The sequence below is a fragment of the Macrotis lagotis genome, chromosome 7 (genome assembly GCF_037893015.1).
Source record: "Macrotis lagotis isolate mMagLag1 chromosome 7, bilby.v1.9.chrom.fasta, whole genome shotgun sequence".
Taxonomy (NCBI): domain Eukaryota; kingdom Metazoa; phylum Chordata; class Mammalia; order Peramelemorphia; family Peramelidae; genus Macrotis; species Macrotis lagotis.
Genome location: NC_133664.1, coordinates 36,607,134 through 36,629,280, shown reverse-complemented (window position 1 = coordinate 36,629,280; position 22,147 = coordinate 36,607,134). Strand labels below are relative to the sequence as shown.

The 22,147-nt window shown below is 40.8% G+C and overlaps 1 protein-coding gene across 3 annotated transcripts in view; it reads left to right on the top strand.

The window, feature by feature from the left end:
• Positions 1-22,147, top strand: part of PLCL2 (phospholipase C like 2) — a 317,611-nt gene that overhangs the window by 95,727 nt on the left and 199,737 nt on the right. The window contains exon 1 of one of the 3 annotated variants that reach the window (XM_074195735.1): positions 501-818. The exons of 1 other annotated variant lie outside the window; for it this stretch is intronic. In XM_074195735.1, the coding sequence (XP_074051836.1) occupies positions 501-818 (318 nt within the window). Of the gene's footprint in view, positions 1-500; positions 819-1,021; positions 1,726-22,147 lie in introns of those variants that run through there. One more of the 3 variants, XM_074195738.1, reaches the window with a different exon arrangement.

Here is a 22,147-nt window from a genome sequence, read left to right as displayed (position 1 = left end):
GCGGGGCCGGGGGCGGCGGGGCCGGGGGTCCCAGGGCGCCGCCGTCGCACCGCCCCGGCCGCTTGATTGGCAGCCGCAGCCGAGGGGGGCGGGGGCGGCCGGGGAGGAGGCAGGAAGGGAGGCGGGCGGCCGGGGCTGCGGCCGCAGAGCGTCCCGGCTCGGGCTGGCGGGCGGCCGCTGCTGCTCCGGAGGGGCGGCCGGAGGTGGGTGCGGGCCGGGCGCGGCCGGGCAGGGGGCGCGGGGCGGCCCGGGGCGGGGGGCGCGGGGCGGCCCGGGCCGCGGCGCCCGCAACTTTGTCGGGCCGGGGCCGGGGCCGGGGCCGGGCCGGGCGGGGGGCTGCGGGCGCGGGGTCCGCGTGCCGGCCGCCCCGCTGCCCCCTCTGCCCTGCCTCTCCTCTGTCCCTGCCCCAGGTCGGCGGCGAGAGAAGCGGAAGGAGCCGGGCGCCGGCGGCGGAGGGGCCCAGGCCGCGGCGGGAGCGCCCCGGGCGCCGGCGGGCGCCCATGGCCGAGCTGGATCGGGGGGCCGCCGGCAGCGCCGGGGCCCTGCCCGCCTCCCCGGGGCCGCTCCTGGCCAAGGGCGCCCCGCGCGCCGGGGATGGACACGGCGACGGCGGCGGCGGCGCGGGCCGGGGCCGCTGTGACGGCGGCGGGGTCTCCAACGGGGACTGCAGCCTGGGGGTGCTCGGGGACGAGCCCCGGACTCCCAAGCCCGTGAGCCCCGCGCGAGGGAGCCACCCCCCGCCGGGACCCCCGGCCGCGGCCCGAGACAGCAAGCCCGGCGGCGGCGGCGGCATCCCCCGCAGGAGCAGCATCATCAAGGTGAGCGCGGCCCGCGGGGCCCGGGACGGGCCGGGGAGGGCGGGCGGGCCGGGCCGGGCCCGGAGCGGGGCCCGGAGCGGGGCCGGGAGGGCGGGCCGGGCCCGGAGGAACGTGCCAGGGAGCCAGCGAGTGCCCCCAGCCCCGGGGCGCCCCCCCAGGAGCCCTGGCCTTGCCCCGTCTCACCTGCCGCCGGCCCAGGCGCCGGGCCGGGCACGAGACCCGGGTCCCCCCTTGCATTGTCAAGACACCGGCCTAGGTAGGGAGGGCTGGCGAGTTGCTGGGGTTTAGCAGTCCGCCTAGGAAATGGATGGGACAAGGTCGCTACCTGCCAAGACATGAGCCGGTCTTGTGAGCAGAAGTCAGAGGACCCCAGATCGGCCTCTCCCCGAATCCAGAAGGCCATTCACTTCACCAGACAAGTTTTTCTCACCGGACTAGAGAGATTTGAGGCCTTCGGCTCTTTTTCTCAGTTTCCTTTTTGCCTTGAAGGTGGATTTTGGTAAAGGGAAGAGAGAAACAAAACAACTCTGTTATTTTGGTTGAGGAAGGTAGGGGGCAGAAATGTATTTTTTGCGTTTTAAAAAAAAAAGTACTATTCACAGCTCCTGACTTTGTTATGGTTTCAGTATAATTTTCCATTTCGGTCTGCAGTGTAAAAACAAATGTTTCTAATGCCACAGATCGAGAAGTGTCTGTGTGTGTGTGTGTGTGTGTGTGTGTGCGTGTGTGTGCGTGTGTGTGTGTGTGGAGGGGGGAATCAGTTGGTGAACTGGGATGAGAACAAGTGATTCCCAAAGTTGCATGGAAAAGATGAAGATCTCGATTTGGAACATGAAGGGGAGGACAAGGACAGCCCACCCTTCCTGCCACTGAAATGGCGCTCATTGTGAGCTACTGATAAAATCAGGTTGGCACGGGGAGAGCTCAGCTGGGGCTTGGGGAGGGTCACGGCCAAACCGTAACCCAACTCACAGGGAACTGAACCGACCCAAGGGCGAGAGTCTTTATTTAACAGGGCCTTGTGAGACCTCTTCCAAGTAGCTGGGATCCAGTTCTGGACGCCTGCAAGGATCCAGTGACGCTGGCCACGGAGCCACTGCTCAGGACACACAGTTGTGAAATTGATTTTCGCTGTGTCATCTGTTTGGACTGTTGGTGTCTGGGTGAAGGGGAGAGGGGAGAGAGCGAGCTGGGGCTGTCCTCCCTGAGGCCGTGTCCTTCGGAATCCAAGGGACCCACCAGGCTCTTCTCTGACATTTGTACTCGTGGATGTTGGTTTCCATGGAAGTTGTTGAGAATATAACCTATTGCTTTCCTGCCTGCCTACAAATCAATAGCATCAGTTGAGCCATTTTTATTGGTTGTCAAATATTTGTGGTTGGGCTTTTTTTTGTTTTTGTTTTTTGCTGCGATGTTGAGTGAAATTTGATCGGAAAATACAAACAAATTGCTAGCCTACTTGATTGTTTGATTTTCCTGTACAATTTATTTTGGGATGCTGTTTTGATATTGTTTATAGGTGAGATTTTTTTTTTAATTAAAAAAGATCTGTGTCCTTTGAAGCCTTCTCTTACTGTAGGGTTAAAAACTTCATCCTGTTCTGATTGGATTTTTGAACTGCTTTTAACAATAGTGAATGGTACTTTGATATGTATGAGAGGTTATGAAAATAATTGTCATACAATTTGGATTCGTGGGTGAGTTCTATGAAAATGAGGACCATGTCAGATGTGACATCTAAAATTGTGACCCTAAAGCACAGATTGGGTTCTATATGTATACCCCCCCCAATCATGTGCATTGTTGCCTGATAGGTAATGCCTTAATACTGTTTTAGGAGAATATATTTCATTTCCTTGAATTTATTAGATAATAATTTCTAGTGTAAAATAGTATGATTTTTCTCCTCTAACTGATTTGATCCTTTTTATAGTCCATCATCCTCAGATTTTTATTCTTTTTATGTCAGTGGGGAAGGAGACATTAAGTATTAATGAAGTTTGGACAAACCAGGACTCTAACCTGGATCTTCTATCTCTGCATTCTTTTGGTGATCTCAATAGTCTAAGGGTTCAATGATCATTTCTATGCAGGGGATTGCCATTTCTAACTATCTGTTCTGTCCAGCTCCAGATCACAAAGAACTGAATGGACATTTCTTAAACACATGTCCAAAATAGATCTTATTTTGCTTTCCCCTTCCTAAATTTCCCTTTCCTCTATAGGGCCCCACCATCCTTCCAGTTTTGTGACCTAATCACCCTTGACTCTTCCTTCTCCCTCTTCTCCTATGCCCTGATTAACAAATCATGTTGACTACAATTCCATAACATCTCCAAATACCTCCCTTTCTCTCCACTCACATCATAGTCACTCTCATACAGTGAGTGCCTCATCTTCTCTTGTGTAGAGTAATGCAAATACTTGGTTTTCTTGCCTCCAGTCTCTTTCCTTTCTGATCCATTCAATTACACAGCCACCATATTGATCATCACAAACCATAGGTCTGGCAATGTCATTCCTCGACTCAAGAAGCTCCATTGACTCCCAAATGCCTCTTGAATAACATATAACCCCTTCGGCCTTTAAATCTGCCTTTCCAGGGTTAATGTACATTCCTCTCCTCCATCTTTCAGCTAACATGTCCTGCCTAACTCCAGTCTTCTGGCCTTTATACATAGATTTTTCACCATGCTAAGATTGCATTTCCTCTTCTTCTCTGCCTTTTAGAATCACTCCTACCTTTTTGTAAGACTCATCTCAAATGCATTACCCTATAGGAGACCTCATCTGATCCCCTGACTTGTTAGTTCCTTCCCTTCTCCTGGAAATTATTTTGTATTTACTTCATATAGATTTTCTTTTCTCCTCTGGGTTCATTTTACATATAGCTCCTTGAGGACAGGGACTGTTTCCATTTTTATCTGTCTCTCTGGCACCTACAACAGTGTCTGGCATGTAATCACTTAATAAAAAACCTTATTGAATGAATGTGTTAACATTTCAATGAATGAATGAAACCACCCAAGCCTTGCCAAGTTGTTAACAGCAAAGTTGCTGCCTTGAGTTGAAATGACTTATTTCTGATTTCTTTTATGCAGTCCTCAAGATAGGAAGAGCAAGAGTCCTTACTCAAGTTATAAAATACAAATTAGAAGTAAAAGAATTAACTTAAATCCATTTCAAACACATATTAAATATGTATAAGATTGTACTTGGGTGTAAACACACAAAAGCCAAACGGTACTGGAACAGTTCCTCCCTTTAAGATATTACATTCTACTGATATAGGTAAGTGGATATAAGATAGTTTGAGGAGGATAGGAGTTTCATAGAGATGGTATATGCAGAGACTTAGGGTTATCTAAAGATTTTGGGAAGGGAGTAATGAACTTCGTTGCAGGCATGAGACATGGACTATAAGAAGACAGGAGGTAGAAGGTAGGATGTTCACTTCAGTCATTAATTCAGTCCTCCAACTGTGCTGTGAATGTAGTGTGTATAAATGGAGAGTAATACAGACCAGAACCAATTGGAGGAGGTCCTTAAATGTCATAGGCAGGAATTTGCTTTTCATCCTAGAGGCAATCTAGGAATGGGGAGTAGTGAAAGTTATGGGACTGGGAAGTGCTATAGGAAGACTGTTTTATCAGAAGTAGAGAGAATATATTGATGACAGAAAGGTTGGAAGCAGGAAGACCAATTTAGAAGCTGTTGTGACTGGTCAGACTAGAGATGATAAATCTCTGAATTAAGGTTCCAGGTGTTTAGATGGGGATGGATGCAAATTCCCAGCTGAAATACCATCTTCCCTCATCCCCTTTTAATTTCAGTGCTTTCCCTTTTTAAATTATTTCAACTATCTCTCTAATCTACCTCCCTACCTATCATCTATCTAACTATCCATTCATCTGTCTGTCCGTCCATCCATCCATCCATCCATTCATCTATCTATCCATCCCTTCATCTCTCTTTGTATATAATTTGTTTGCTTGTTGGCTCCCTCATTAGGTTGTAAGCTCCTTGAGGGCAGGGCAGTCTCTTGCCTCTTCTTGTATCTGTAGGACTTTGTCCAGTGCTTAAACTGTAGGAATCACTTAATAATGTTTACTAATTGATTGTTTAGTAGATGATAAGGAGATACCCTTATGTAGCAGAAACATCTGACAAATGGAATAGACATACATTTGTCTTTAAAAATTGCTTCTTTGAAAGTAAATCCACACCACAAGGTGAGATTGCGGGAGAGTTAGGCTATTTCTAGCAAAGAAATAAGTGGATCTAGGCCTTAGAAGGGGCATCTTTCACTCACTCCACAGACATGTATTGTGACTTTTATGGGAAGAATATATCATTAGATGGAAGTGGAAGGGATGCCTGTCCTCAAGGAGCTTACAGTCTAGTATTTAAAAACTCCAATCAGCCAATGAGCATGCCCTTCTATTTTTGCTCTTTCAGTAATTGCTGATCACTAGGAACATCTGCCGTCTTCTTCAATCCTTGAAAATCGTTTCAGGGCTCCACGGCATATACAGATTGTAAATCACCAACCTGGGATTTTAGCATTACCATTAGTGGGCCAGTTTCAGGAATCTGATAGGTGAAAAATATTACTCTCATTCCCTTTCCTACAGTTCACTTGATCAGTATTTTCAGATGCACTCCCATTTTTATTTTGAAGCAGATAATTTGGCATAATTACTCAAATGGCTCCCTTCTCTTGATTCAATTTAGTCTTTAATCATTTTAAATAATTTAAGTTAAATGTGAAGTTAGATTCTATGGGCTGCATTTAACCTCCAATTTCATAAAAAGTTATATTTCAGTATATATATATATGTATATATATATATATGTATATATATATAAAACATTAGTTATTCACTTCATAGAATCAGGAGGTTTTTGCTAATAGAAGAAGTACAATTAATTGGATAGTGCGCCCGGCAGTTTTTGAAAAATAGGGATTTCACACCTATAGATTAAATTCAATTTGCACTTTGCATTTTTCCAAATATTGGCAAAAACGTTGACTTTAGACACTTTGGTCTGCTTCTCTCATTTACGTCTCAGCAAAGCTAAAATTAAGCCCAATGAAACATTGTAGCGTATAGTAGGTCCCCTTTTCTTTCCCTTCTGCCACAGTTATCTCTCTCTCTCTCTCTCTCTCTCTCTCTCTCTCTCTCTCTCTCTCTCTCTCTCTCTCTAGTGGAAATCTTGCTAGAAAGCTACAAATACAGACAGATAGCTGAAAATTGGTAGTGATGCTGTTTCTGGCAGCCAGTGTGGGCCCACTGGCAGGAGAATTCTAAAATTGGCATAACCAGCCAGCTTTATAGGAATTGGCCACTGATGGTCAGTCAGGCATCATGGTATAGTTAGAAGCAGCTTGTACAGGGGAATTCACATTGAATCTGGAGCCAGATGACCTGGGTTCAGACCTCAGACCTGCCATATTTCCTGGGTGACTTTGAGTAAATCACAAGTCTTTTGAGATCTCAGTTTCCTCATTTGTAAAATGAGATTATTAGATAGGATGAAACCTCAAGGGTTCCTTCCCTTTCCAGATCCTCTGATTCTAAATTAGGGTATGTTTAAGGTGGTGGTAGGGCAATGATGGGTGCTGAGACTTTGTTTGAGGTTTGAATGTTGGTAGGAGAGGTTCTTTTCCTTATCTGTACACCAGCTTGTAGAACCATGATGGGATCCAGGTCTAGAGAGAGGTCAGGCGTATCTGAGCCAGATGCTTACTTCAATTTTAACTAATATTCTTGCTGACTAGATATGAAACTTAGTTGTTTCTACCTGCTGTCAGTAGCCTTCTAAATTTTGGGGCCCCAGGGAGAAGCCCTGACCACTACATCTTAGTTATGACTCTCAGAATCTGTTTTAGTATAACCATACGTCATAGGGTTATAGAACTACCAGCTCTCTTAGTATTCTTCACACACATACCCCTATCTCTGTGCCTGTGTCTTCTGTCTGGAATGTTCTCTTCTGTTTCTTGAATTCTTGATTTTCTTCAAGACTCAGCTCAGCCCCCAACTTCTGCATGTACTGGTTTCTATGTGAAGCCTTTCCTGGTACCCCTGGCTTCTAGTGCCTTCCCTTCCCTACCAAGGTTGCCATGGGTTTTATATGTACGTCTCTAAAAGTACGTGTGGCCCTTGAATCCACTGCGTATCACAATATCTTGTATATAGTAAGTACTTAATAAATAATTTTATTGTTCAGTCATTTTAGTCATGTCTTCGTGACCCAATCTGGGGTTTTCTTGGCAAATATCCTAGAGTGTTTGCCATTACCTTCTCCAACTTGTTTTACAGTTGAGGAACTGAGGCAAATAGGGTGAAGTGACTTGCCCAGGGGCTAGTAAGTATCTGAAGCTGGATTTCAACCCATGAACTTGAGTCTTCCTGACTTCTATTCCTGACACTCTATTCACTGAGCCAATTAACTGCTGGTTAGTTTTATTTTAAAATCGATCTTGTTCAGTCTTCCCTTTTTATAGTTGAAGAAACTGAGGGACCAAGAGATAAAAAGACTTATCCAAAGTCATTCAGGTGGAATTTGTACTGACATTCTCTCTGATTTCAGCTTCAGTCCTCTCGTGGCCATAGTATATTGCCTTCCATTAAGCCTATGAAAATAACCACTCTGAATATTTTAGTCCAGAAAATATCACTGGTCGATCACTAATCTTTGTTTTACCTTTTGCTATGCAGTGTAGATCATGCCAGAGGATTTTTGGAAGGTGAAAAGGGCTGATTTTTAACCATTGAAAGAACTTTGGTCAGAATTTAGCATTTGTCTCTCAAAAGAGGGATGGAGGATGTTCATCTTAATAACTGAAAATTTCCTTCTCACCTTTGTTTTTAGACAGGTGAATGTTTTGTCTGTCTGAATATTCACCAAGTTCTTAACAACCAAAGATCCAAGGTTCTTTGCAATTTGATATTGTTTCTTTTAGACACTGGAGTGATTTTCTCAGAATATGCCCTCCTTGAATCTTCCAGCTTGATTCCTTATTTCAAAATACGCAGCAGGTGATCTTAAGTAGCTTCTCTTCTTTTTTTACACTTGAGTTATCCACAGCACCCGCTGTAGCAAAATAAAGCAATATTGCTAATGGTAAATATAGTTATTGAAGTACTAAGGGCATTGGAAGTCCCCTTTTCTGTTTTGCTTTTGTGAATTCTAAATTCAACCAGGAGTATTTTTTCTTCTCTCTATCTAGTGCACTCTTTTGAAGGAGTGTCAATACATTCAGTTAATTGGTTTTCAGGATAGTTTAATTGTGCCATTTTTCTACAATTAATTCAGTTCAACAACAAGCACCTATGTACAATGCATTGTGATAGATTACGGAGGGGGAAAACCCAGTCCCTGCTCTCAGGAAGACTTTTGATCAGGGGTAAGGAATCTGAAGAAATCTAGAATTTTACTGATTTTTCAAAATCCTGTATTTGTGAAGAAACCTTTCATCTCTTTAGCCTCTACATTGGCATGACTTTGGTATCAGACTTGGCTCATGGTAGACACTTAATAAAGGTTTCTTGATTGATTGATATTTAATCCTATGGAATGCCTTATTTCCTGTCCTACCTATTATAAAATTCTTAACTTTTGAAATATTCAGTATGTATTCTAGAGGGATTTCCCAAAGCACTTTTAAACGTATTATGGTGTCTTCGAATCTGTTACTTCCATCAATTAATCAATCCACAAGCATTTATTAAACTTCAGTTAAGTGCCAGTTGCTACACTGGCTCCAGTAAAATCAAGACAGAACTCAAACTGGCCTCGTCCTACTCTTGGGTAGACTGTGTCTGTGTGTGTGTGTGTGTGTGTGTGTGTGTGTGTGTGTGTGATACAAATGTATGTGTGTATGTATATTTGTCTTTATACATACATATGTATTTTTTGGGGAAGAGAAAATGGCAAACCATTCCAGTATCTCTGTCAAAAAAAACCCCAAATGGGGTCACCAAGAGTCCACTATAAATGAAAAATTACTGAATAACAACAAAATCTGTACATACATCTGTACATTCTTGAGCATATATTATGTATGAACACATATTTTCATATCAATACATACAGCATACATATAGCAGCCATACATACACATACATGTATATTCACAAACACATATTTTTGTATACATGTATAACTGACCTACTTTTATCATTGAATAGTAATAGAAACAAATTGATCTGTAGTCCCTGTGGTTTTTAGACTCCAGAATAAAATCATCTTAAGACCATGGTCAAGCTCTCCTCCCTTCACCCTAGCTTCCTTCCTCGTTGTCAGTGCATTTCTCAGTCTGGCAATGCTTCTACCCTCTAGCTATCTTTTTGAATGAGTGAGTTCCTTCCCCAAACTGTCATTTCTTGAAATACTTGGGTCATGATTACTTCACACCTAGTTGGACTCTTATTCCACCTTTTTTTCCCCCATTGACTTTTCCCTGTCTGCTTCCCTTTTTCCCTCTCTCTGCCTTATCTTCACCATTAGAATATAAGTTCCTTGAGAGTGGCAACTATTTTTTTTTAAATTTATGTATCCCCAACATTTAGTACAGTGACGGTTATGTAGTGATCATTTTCAAATATTCTCTTTCTACCCTCTCTTCCTCCTCTATTCAGAGTTTTTTTCAGAATCTCAAAGGTTTTCTATATGATTATTTGGATGGCTAAATTGGAGGCAGAGGTGGCGGTCTTTCTTTCAAAGTCTGACTGCTATTTGCTACCTCTGTGACTATGGGATTGATGCCAAATTTCTCTTTCCCCTCAGTTTCCCTATCTGCAAAAAGTAGAGACTAGAATAAATAGAATATATGGTCTCTCTCAGTTATAAAGCTTATGTAACAGAAAGGTTGGGCTGTTTTCCAGTTTTTGAACCTAGTTTTTGTTTTGCTCAACCTCCAATTTCTGTGGGTCACTCTTGGCAGTAGTTAAGAGTAGGCGGCTATGTGACTGGCTGATCCACCTTAGGGAATTTGTGTGTTACAAAGAAGAAATATTTCTTTCATCTGCAGTATTTTGGAAACAATCAAGAGGAAATAAATAAACTTTTCATTTTAAGTTAAAGTCAGAGTTTTGTTCAGTTCCTATAATATTTGGATGGAAATGTTGGTTTGGTTTCTAAAAAAGTTCTGGAAAGTGTTAACTGAACAGAAACATGCTCTTCCTTTGTACTATTGAAATGAGATCTTAGACCACTGAGGCCACTTAGGACTTAACGTGGTTTGGTGGATTTTTAAATCAAGGTACAAGAGTATTACTCAATGTTTAAACTTTTTATTGATCCCATGGATTGCTTTAAAGATTGATGAATTTGGAGTCAGTTCAAATCCCATCCCTGACACTCAATGAACTTTTCTGATTTCTTCTTCTGTAAAATGAGGCAACCCTGATCTCTGAGGTACTTCCACTCTCTAATTCTGTGATCCTCTGAACCATGGTCTCTCCTGATCTTGAAATAGAAAACTAATTTTAACTTTGGAATTTTTACTTACAGTAACCTTGTGGGTCATCCAAGATCTATTCAACTGAAATTTACTAAGCCTATTGGCCTGTTTCTCTTCTTAACTTGGGGCGTGTGGGCCAGGCTGAGATTTGAGAGGGATCTCTAGACCTGAATGAGAAAACAGTTTACATTTTCATTTTCAATAGCATTTTGTTTCTTTTGCAATATCATGTATTTTATGTTATGAATTTAGAAGCATTGTTTTGAAGAGGGACTGCCAAAGAGGGTCCATTGATAACCAAAACTTGATCTCATTTCAGTATTAAGCCGTAGAATTCCCCTGCCCCCATTCATCAGGTGCTCTTTTCATTTAAAAAAAAAACACTTTTCTCTATATAAAGTATGTTCATTATTAATGTGTGTTTGTGTGTGTGTGTGTGTCTGTGTGTGCACACGTGTGCATTGGAAGGTAGGGGGAAAGAGATTTAGGTAAGAAATTGAACCACTAATGACTTTCTCAGTATCAGGAAAACTGTTGGGTTAAAACCTGTGTCCTTTTCTCAATATTTTTTTTCTCCTAGTCTAGTCTTTTAGCCCATATCTGGTAGTAGCCATGAAGGCTGCTAATTTATACTATCAAATAACTCTCAATGGAAGCATTACCCAGACTCCTCTTCTGAGCATAAGTACATATGGAAGCTTGATATTCGCATCTTCACAGAATGTTAGCAGCTTTGTCTAGTAAGGATTAATAATGGAATCAGAGGACTTCAGAGCTAGGAGAGATGGCATAAAACCTTTTTACAGTCAGGAGGCACAAGAACCATTCTGATTAGTACTTTTAGCTGTAAGCTACGACTGAGCACATTTATTTGCATATTAGCACAACAGAATAGAAAAAAATGTTATGTAATACTGCAGTATTGAGGTATTAATAGACAAAAGTGAAGTCTTTTAGATGTCTATTTTTGACAGTTTATTTTTGAGAATAAGCGATCTGCATGTGCATACAATGTATGCTAATGTGTACAAACAGAATGAGATTTTTTTAAATTTTTTTTGCAAGGCAATGGGGTTAAGTGACTTGCCCAAGGTCACACAGCTAGGCAATTATTAAGTGAGGGCAGATTTGAACTCCCTGCACCACCTAGCCACCCCCAAGAATGAGTTTTAAGGTTCCTACCTTTCAAGTACTAGGATTCAGTCAGCAAAATCTGGATAATGATGGGAGTCGAAGAACAGATGGAGTTATGGTTGGCTAACAATTGTCCTCCCCTTGATTAGAAGGAAGTGCCTGCTTTTCAGACTGAGTGTGTCTTGGAAGGGGCAGGTTGTGTTTTTTATGAAGCTCATTGGTGATTCTGTTACTCGACTAATTTGTGGAACCCTGGGGTGGTAGGAGACCTCTTTAATCTGTCCATTCTTTAGGCTTATTTAGAGTTGTCAGTACCCCAGTAGTACCAGATATTGCTTCGTTTCAACCTTCTTTCCCTTCCCACTTCCAAATCATTGCCCCAAGCCTCGATGCCCATTTTTTGGCTCTGGGCAGATTCTTCTTTTGCTATTTCTAGTGAGACTGAGTATACATCCTTTAAGTTAGATGTTCTTCTGAGTTTCTCTATGGGCACTTAACTCCAATCAGCAAGCCGACAGAATCCTCCAAATGTTTTGACATTTCATGTTTTGATTTAAAGTCCTGGACTTGTGAGAACAGAACTTGTTGATTCTCAGAACGTTTGAAATTCTACTTTGGAAGATTCAATTAAACAAATATTTATTGAATTCAAGAGCATGCAGTTTATGACTGTTTCTAGAGCAATTATCTCCTCCCTCTGTCAAATCAGAAAGGTCCTCAATGTTTTGGTTGCATCTTTTTCTCTTTGGGGCCCTCCTTCCTACCAAAGCTCATGCTGAAATATTTCCAAATCACCTGCTCTGGATGGCACATACCCCCAAATTAACTCTATTTGAGGACAAACAATCCTGGAAGATATTTATCCTAAAGACCTCCCCAGTGAGGGGCCAAGAATGGAAAGTTCTGAACCCATTTTAGGGACCACTAGGCTTTTATCCTATCCAATCTAAATATTCTCTTAAAAATAGAAGAAAACAAAGAGGGGAGACCCCCCAGAGCTCATATTGAGAACAACTTTAGGGGGGCACTTGAAGTTTGTGCTGAAGGGAAGATTTCCTGTTGGCAGCAATCAATAGATACTCCCTTCCCCCATCCCAAAATTCCCTTTCTAGTTCTCCAGTTGTCATCCCCTACCCCTTTAAGTGTTTGACAGCAAAGAAACTCAACACACACAGCAGGTGGGAGGCACAGGTGTTGGTGGGTTGGATAGGGTTAACCCTTTGTAAGGCAAACAGGAGCTCTGTTTTCTTTGTGTTTGAACTATGGGATTCCTGAAGGGACAGGAACTACTTTTGAAATGATGCAGACATCTTCCATTCCCTTAGCAGGCAGGCAGATTTTATCTGTGAAAATGAGAATTTTTACTCCATCTGGTGAGTTCTTTTCTCTAGTGCTTCAAAGTCCAGGCAGAGACTTTCTGAAGGGATCACACAGGTTTATTAGGATGCTGCATTCTGCCTCAATCTTATTGGCTTCAGCTGGTCATTGATGCTCTTTGATTGCCATCCCTTGCCCCAGGTCAGTGGCATATTGGATAGTATGCTGGGTCTGAGTTCATATTCAGCCTTAGACACTTATTAGTGGGGTGACCCTGGATATATCTCTTTACCCTATTTGCCTCATCTATAAATGAGATGGAAAAGGAAATGGCATACCACTTCAGCATCTTTGCCAAGACAGTCCCAGATGGGATCCAAAGGGTCAGACACAACTGAAAAATGACTCAATAACAATACCACTAAATGGGGGGAAGGTCTTTAATGCAGAATTTTGTTTTATCCACTTCCTGCCAAGGTTATAAAGTAATCTTCCCAGGAGAAATGCTACCAGCTTGTAGGAAGAGCACAAATGATCAGGGCTAGACCCCCAATCTTCTTTCCTGTTCATTCTTCCAGACTAACTGACTAGACACAGTTTTTAAGCTTTCCTCATGCTAATGCTTGGACAGAACCTATCTTCTTGCTCTCTTCATTTTTATTTTGTTTTTGGGCAGCACCTTTAGTCAATACTTGTCCATTGAATAATCAGATTATTGAAGAAAGGATTTTTGAACTGGAAGGGAACTCACAAATCACCTAGTTCAACATTTTCCCTTTAACTTGAGAAAGCTGAAACCTGTAGTGGGGAAGTGACTTGCCCAGGGTTACCTGGCAGCACTCAAGATTGAATTAGAATCCTGGTCTTCTGGACTTTTTAACTGTATCTAACTATCCCTCAACATCTTACATTATTTTCTCATCTTGTGCTCCAATGGTGCAAAAATAGACAGAGAAATGAAATAAATGACAGGGTATTGTTGTTGTTGCCTTGTCAGAAGAAGAATAATTATCTACAAGGCTAAGTTGAAATTGGGGGCAAAAGGGAATTATTTCATGGGTGTTACTCTAGAGGAAAAAGTGCATCCTAGCTTCTTATACTGTTGAGTTGATAATGTTGCCTTAGAATGAATCCCCTGGTGCACTTGTGTTTTTTTTAGGGTTCTGGTCCATCAGTATTTTTTTTTGCCACACAAACTTTTGTGCTTGTGAGCAATGAGTTGAATTCAGTCCAGTCCACAAAGCACTTAACAATCCTTTTTTACATTCCAGACACTATTTGGTACTAGGGAGAGAGAGGAGTAAAAGAAGAAAAGAAACCATCCCTTCTCTTAAGGAGCTTAGCTTGGTCTTTAAGATGTCTCTATTTATTGACTGCAAAATAGTTTCTTATTATTTGCACTTTCTTTTCCCCAGACTTCCTTGTTTTATTTGGAGAATATCATGCTTTCCCCTAGATCATTACTCTCCTTCTCTCACACTTCTTTTCTCCGAGAAACTTTATCTTTTTGCTTCTTTTGGTTTGGAACTGAGGAGAAGGAGGAAGCTTGTAGAAAAGTGTCTCTGGAAAGAGGGAAGTTGATATCTTTGTCTTAGGTACTAAAAGAGAAGTTGAAAACCCCACTCCAAAAGACACTATTTTTTTTGTTGGAAACTGTTTACCACATGTCTTTCAAAGGCTGTTTTGTTTTCTTGAAGAAAATACTTTAAAGTACTCTTAGGGAGAAAAGAGTTTGTGGCTCTCAGGAATTCTTACTATTTAGTTGGGAAGCTAATTCAGAAAGATCAACTTTCTTCCATGACTGGTCATTGCACTCTTAAGGGATTCCAAGCTAGAGAAGAAATCATGACTTGGAAAAAAAAATCTGTTATAGTGATCATAGACTGACATGTACAAATGTAACTTTGTATAAGTTCAAATCTGGCCTCAGACATTTTACTAACTGTGTTACTCAGGGCAAGTCACTTAACTCCTATTTGCCTGGGTTTTCTCATCTATAAAATGAGCTAGAGAAAGAAATGGCAAACCACTCCATTAAAAAAAAAATGACTGAAAGACAACTGAACAGCAACACATCAAAGTGCTTTACAGAGATTATCTTATGGTTGTAACAACTTCTCTTTGTACAGATGGAGAAACTGAGGCTGAGAAAGAGTAAATGAAGTGCCCCACCGGCACTTACCTAACAAGAATGACTGGTGTAAGATTTGAGCTCATTGTCTTCCAGACTTGAAGTGAAGCTATCAAGTCCTAGCCAACTCTTGGCTAACAACATCAAAATCCGTTCCCCTCCTTATCCCCCTTAGAACTTTTTGAGAAGCAGAGCTCTAGGACAAAGTAAGGAGAAGACAGCGTACTTCTAGACCAAAGGTTTTTTGAAGGCAAAGGGTTTAAGCCTGTGGAAGAAATCTTTTACATCAGTTTGTATCTCCTGCTCTTTTCACAAGTAGCAGCTGGTCAGACCATATGAGGATCATGGGGATGCCTAATGTAGTGTCACTAAAATAGATATGTACATTTAAATACTTGGTCAACTTTTGCAGCCCAGATTCATTCTAGGCCAGTACTCATAGAAAGATCTTGGAGGTTGGAAGGAACTTGTTATTTTACAGATGAGGAAACTGAGGCTCAGTTAAGTTACTTGCCTAGTTAATTAAGGTCACAGAGATAGTTAGGGGAAGACTTAAACCAAGTCCCATGCAATCTTTCCAATATATCACACTATATAGAGGTACTCTTGCCATACATGCTGGGTCCTCCTCTTTCAGATGAACATTTCAGGGATTGATTTCAGGAGATAGTACATATAGATATATAGATTTTGGGAATTCTTATTTTAAGGTTATCCAGATACTGTGCCCACTCAGGGTTCTAGGGTTGATGGATTGATGGTGGTTTTTTTTTAAGGTTTCTGCAAGGCAAATGGGGTTAAGTGGCTTGCCCAAGGTCACACAGCTAGGTAATTAGTAAGTGTCTGAGACCGGATTTGAACTCAGGTACTCCTGACTCCAGGGTGGGTACTCTATCCACTGTACCACCTAGCTGGTGTTTTTTTAATGCTGCAACTTATGAGCCCCCATCAGTGTGCTCCCCCCTACAACAATCATATACTCTTAAGTTGGTCTATTTTGAATCGCTGATGCTGTTTCTTTGTTCCTTTTCCTGTCTCATAATTCTAGTTGTTTTCCAACATGTCCCCTCTGCCTTATTTGACTACCTTGTTTACTGTTTTAATTTTGATTTTTGTTTTGCTTTAATTTCACTTGGTTTCCTTGACTTCTGCATAGAGACTCGATTCAACCCCAGTTACTTTATTCCAGAGTTTTATTTTTCAGTATATTACTGGAGATATTATGTAAATGTGATTGTTTTAGGTTAGGGTCTCAGGAGAAAGGAATCACTGATGTCATGCTCTTAGAGTTCAGAACAAACACTTCTGTTAGAAGTGGCAGTGACAGTAGCTCTGAAGAAAACAACCTTTTCATTTTTCCTTGTTAAAGTCAGAATTCATGTCAGACTGACAATTCTGTTAGGGCAACAGCAAACATAATTTGGACACACTGTTATTTCTGTATGTTCACTGCTGTCGGGGGTCCAAGATGACGGCAGCAATGTAAAAAATGAAAAGCTTCTCTTCCTCTTGTCTTGTTTGATCTATTTGTTACTAGAGGGAGGGGAAGGAGTGATGTGTGGAAAAGAGGGGGGGAGAGAGAGAGAGAGAGAGAGAGAGAGAGAGAGAGAGAGAGAGAGAGAGAGAATGTGTGTGATGTGTGTGTGTTTATTTCCTGGGCTAGAGTCAAAAGGACTAAACTGGTTTCCCATCCATTCTTTCTTTTTGCTTAGGAAATCACTTAACTACTTTTTATGTCCAGGCCCCACTAGTAAAAAGGAAATAGCTCCACAAGGTTGTGTACCTATTTCATTAGGTTGGTGTGAGTCTTCTTCATAAGGTTGGGCAAGAACTTTGAAATTCCTGAAGCAAGACATTATGAAAATACAGTAGCTGTAATAATATTGCTTAAGAAAAGAACACAGAAAAATCGAGTCTGCTTAGTAGGACGGCTTTCTCATTTTGAAAGGAAATATATCACTAAAGAAGAATGTGTATTTTTAGGTAAGGAAGCATATTGCTTCCAGTTTGCCATACTCCTGCCTCCAATTTCTAAATCAAATTTGAAAAGAGGGGAAATTACTTTGGGAATAGAAATTTAAGCATATCTGAGGAGTAGGAGTAATAGTAGAGAGGTCATATTCTGTTATGACATGCAAGATAAAGAACTGACCTTGAAACTGGAGTTCAAATTCAGCCTTTGACCCTGGCTGTGGTAGCCTGGGCAAGTCAGTCAGGGTCTCAGTGTCCCAAGGCAACCCTCTTTGTTGCAAAGATTACAAAACCTTTGTAAGTTTTATGGGAATTAACTTTTCAGGTGACTTGGTTGCTACATCTTCTTCATTTTTCCTACCCACAGCAGACCTCCTTTCTATGCTCTCATCTACTTAACAATGCAATGGAAAAACCTGGTAGGCTTTATCTTCTGTACCTTTTGGAGCAAGTGAGTTGTTGGAAGCTACAGAGGTCTAGACAGAAAAAGTTTTTTTCCCTGTGGTCTCAAAGGAGAGCCATAGTCCAAGGAATTGGGTTCCTCTACTTCCATTGTCTCATGTCTCAGATCTAGTGTAATTCAAGGGAATCATTCTAGTGCTGCCTTTAATACTCTGATAAGGCAAGGCATTGGAATTTTCAACTTATATTTAGATACTTCAAAAATTATTTACAAAGTCCTCTGACCTATTTGTAGCTTCTAAGAGGGGAAGAAAGTACCTTGAGTCTCCATGTAAAAAGCCATCTGTTACTTTCAAGTGTTAAAGGGATTGGGTTGCTCCCAGGTGACTAAAAAGAGATCCTTGGAAATATGTGGGTGTTGCCTGGCCAGTTGTGTCAATGACGATTTTTTCACATGGTCACATTACAGCTGTTGGAGCATAGTGTTAATGAGGCCAAGGTCATAAGTTTGTTCCATTTTTGTTTTCATTAGTTCTGTGCAGAGAAAAAAAAACTTGACCTAACTTTGGGCAACTTTTCCACAGATAATTGATATTGAGAGTAGAAAGTCATTCAAGGGGATCTATTAAGTAGTAGGATTGGTCCTATATGAAAAACCATCTCTTTTAATGAAAGGATTTATTGAATTTCATTTAGAAGAATTGATGTGACCACAAGCCATTAGCATCAAAAGTTAGAGAAATGGGCTTTCAGATGATATTCTGACACTTATTAATAGCTTGAGCTTGGAAAAGCCACTAGTTTTCTCATCTCTAAAATGGGAATTATAATGGTTTTTGTCTTACACAGTTGCTATGAGGTTCAAATGAGATATACATATAAATCACTTTCCAAATCTTTGAGTAGGAATTCTTACCTTGGGATGTATAGATTCAGGGGCTCTGTGATGAGAAAACAATCACATTTTTCTTTTCAGTAACCATTGGTTTTCTTTGTTCTCCTTTGTATTTTATCCCATGTGTTTAAAAGCATTGTTTTTGAGTAGTGGTCCATAGACTTCCCCAGGTTGTACTACAGAGATCCATTAAACATGGGAGGTTAAAATTCTTATTTCAGAGTGCTGTCTAAATGGCAAATTTCATTTTTGTTGTTATTTTCATGTTGTTGTAGCAATGATTTCATTTTATGATGTATAACAGGATCATGCAAAAAAGGAATAATTTTTAGAAAATCTTGATTCTTCAAATCCTATGGCATTTGTGTGAGATTTAATGCTAACTAGATAAATGAAGCCCTACAAACTTCAAGTATAAGTAAAACCAGCAGAATGTTACACTAATGACATATGTTATGTATTTAAAAGAGAGGAAGCATGGAATAGTAGATAATCAGTAGCACAGAGTTAGGAAGACCTTCTTTCAAATCTTGGTTCTGACCCTTACTAGCTGTGTGGGCAAATCACTTAGCCCCTCTCTGCTCCAGTGTCTCTGAATGAGCTCTCTACTAAATCACAGATGGGTTGCAGTGGAGTAGGGGGAGTACTCTCACACTGGTTGCGTTTCCTCCAATCATTTATGGTTTTCCTTCCTCCCCTCAAGTAATTATCTTATGTCCGTTTTATTTATATATTTATGTGTATACTAGAATGCTAAATTCTGGAGGACTGGTCTGTCTTAATAATGTCTGTCCTTTGTTTCAAAGAAGACCATCCCATTCAGGGAAGTGATACCATGACATGCATGTGAATTGGATTTGAACTGGGGGGGGGGGTGCTGTGCTAAGTCACCAGCCTCACTTTCTCCTCAGGTCATCTGGGTCTAGATGGAGATAGCTCTGGATAAGTGGTAGTCAGGGTTAAGTAACTTTCCTAAGATCACACAGCTAGGAAATGTCTGAGGTGAGATTTGAACTCAGGTCTTCTGGATTTCAGGGTTGGCACTCTTTTCTTTGTTCTGTCCCCAGAGCCTGGCATAATCAATTTTGTTGATTGTTTCAATTGGCAAGAGTTTCCTGTATTAACAAATGTACAGATCCTTCTAGTATCGTTAAACAGAATATATTATCTAAAGATAACAACTATAAAACATCACAGCATCTTCAATTGAATTATGCTGTGCAAACTAATATTCTCTTCTACTATCATCCAGATTTTTAAAACGTGGTCTCAATAAAATTTTTGGCCAGATGTGTTTGGTCCATTATGATTTAAGATCTTTACCTCTTTCATGCCTTCCAGAGAAACACATTTGCATTTATTTTGGGTTTTTTGGTAGTTATTGTTCACATGCAAAGTACTGTCTTAGCTTTTGCAAGGCAGTGGAGTTAAGTGACTTGCCCAAGGCCACACAGCTAGATAATTATTAAGTCTCTGAGGCCAGATTTGAACTCAGGTACTCCGGACTCCAGGGCCGGTGCTCTATCCACTGCACTACCTAGCCGCCCCAAAGTACTCTTTAAAATGAGACAAATGTATTATATGGCTATAAATATGGACTGATTAGAACTTTCTTTTTTTTTAAATTGTATTTCAAAATTTAAGGCAATGGGGTTAAGTTACTTGCCCAAGGCCACACAGCTAGGTTATTATTAAGTGTTTGAGGCCAGATTTGAACTCAGGTACTCCTGACTCCAGGGCCGGTGCTCTATCCACTGTGCCACCTAGCTGCCCCCGATTAGACCTTTCTTAATAATTTTACTGACTACTACATCTCTCTTCCATCCTCCCCTATTCTTTTCATTCTGAAATAGTTGAGAATGATTGATGTAAAAATCTGAATGTTGACCCTTTTCCCCCACCCCATCCTCAGCCCATCTACATTTATCTTTTGAGTTCTTAGCACCATTTAGTAAAATGGTGATTAGAGATTCACCAGAATTACAGAACAATCAATGACAAAGCTAATTAGTCTCTGACTCCAATATTTGTTCCTTGCTCTAGTAATTCCTCACTGCTCAGGAGGAAAAGTCTATTTTAAATAAGGTTTCATCTGTGTTTGTGATATTTGGGATATGAGGAAGATAGGGATTGCCAGAGTCTACAAGTATTTCAGAGGAGATGTTTATGTGTAAGACATTTGTTTAAATTGCAAATGGTATCTTAACATTTTTACTCCAAGGGAAGAAGGGCCAAGAAGGCCAAATAGGGCCAGATTTCTCCACCATATTAAAGTTACATAGGGATCAAAGCAGATGTGTATGTGTTCCCTTTTCTTAAGGGAAGCAGGAAGGGACGGGCAGATCTAAAGAGTGGAGATGAAAGGTAGCTCAGGGTAGAGGAATGAGTATTTTTTCCCAAAAGTTCATCTATTTCATTCATTTAACATTCATCTATATGCATATGTATATTTTTAAGTTGCAAATTTTCCCTCCTATCTCCTGTCCCACTCCCCTCCCCTTAACAGGGAACAGTCAGGTTAGCATTGTACATACATGTTCTAAAGTGTCCATTAGATTCTGAAGGTTTGGTTTTTTCTTTTTTGTTTTGTTTTGTTTTTCTTCCTCTGAATGGAGATAACATAGTCCATATTCAGTCTAACAGGGTTGTCTTAGCTCTCTGAACTGCAGAGAGGAGCTGCTTCTTCTATCAAGGTTGATCATCTCACAGTGTCGTTATTAATGTATACATTGTTCTCTTGGTTCTGCTCCCTTCACTTCAGCATCAGATCCTGTAACTCATTCCATGCTTCTCTAGAGTCCAACCATGTATGGTTTTTTAATAGTACAATAATATTCCATAGTATCCATGTACCATAACTTGTTTAGCCATTCTACAATTGATGGGGATTGATGAGTATTGACACACCAGGTATTTCTAATGGGAGAGTCATGTTCAGCCAATAGAAATCATTATAGAAAGGAAGGATTATTTTTGGGGGGGGGAGGAGAAGGAGAAAGAATGAAAGAAAAGAAAGAAGAAAAATGAGAAAGAAAAAAGAAAAAATAAGAAGTGGAATGATAGAATATTGCTTGGGGGCCTGAAGGACTATGGAAATCTTCCAATTCATTCTGTGCTCCCAATCTCCACTTTTACAGGTGAAGAAATTAAAACTTGGGAAGGTGAAGTGATTTTTGCCCAGTCACACAGCTAGTGAATAAATAATTTTTTGAACCCAGGTCCCTTGATTCCAAATCCAATCCTCTTTTCATGATTAATCTAGAAAAATTATGTGTGTTGAAGTAAAGAATGGCTATTAGTGGTGGAATGTCCAAATAAATGTGATTTTTGTAATTTCCTTTATGTTATTTTCAGAGAACAAACTAATCCTATTGAAAGTTTAAGTTGTGTAGAAATAAGAACTATGGCATTACCTGGTTAAGAGAAATATGAAATGTATTATTTTTGAAGTAATTTTCGTTGTCTTACTCAAATGTGAGAGGTTTTTGGTGGCCTATTTTCTTATAATTACCTGAGATTATTAAAATTCTCTTAATGCAACAGTTTTAATATATACATCCATAATACTGTAACACTCTTATTGAGAAAAATCTTTCCTGAAATGATACAAGTTGAATGAAAGAAACAGTTGCACATTTCTGCTATTCTGTGATTTCTTTACTCAATGAATCTTGTTTCAAAGACTGTGAAGTAGATCAGGAATCTTCCCATTTTGGATTCTGAGCTCACCATGGTTTCATAGATTTAAATCTCTGCCTAAGATTGTCTGGCGATATTTTGTAACTGGGTATGTTTTAGATCAACTAGCAAAAGCCTGCTTAAAAAAGGAAACTGTTTGTTTACTCTCTGCCCCACCCAATCCAAAATACAGCTATGTGGTTGCAGGCTTGGAGAAAGCCTCTGTGTATTTGGAGGGTGTTTTTTTCCAATGTGCATCAAGAAGGGAAGGGTTCATCCACACATCCTCTGAATCTTCCTCAGTCTTTTCTTTGGAAGATCAGAAGAGC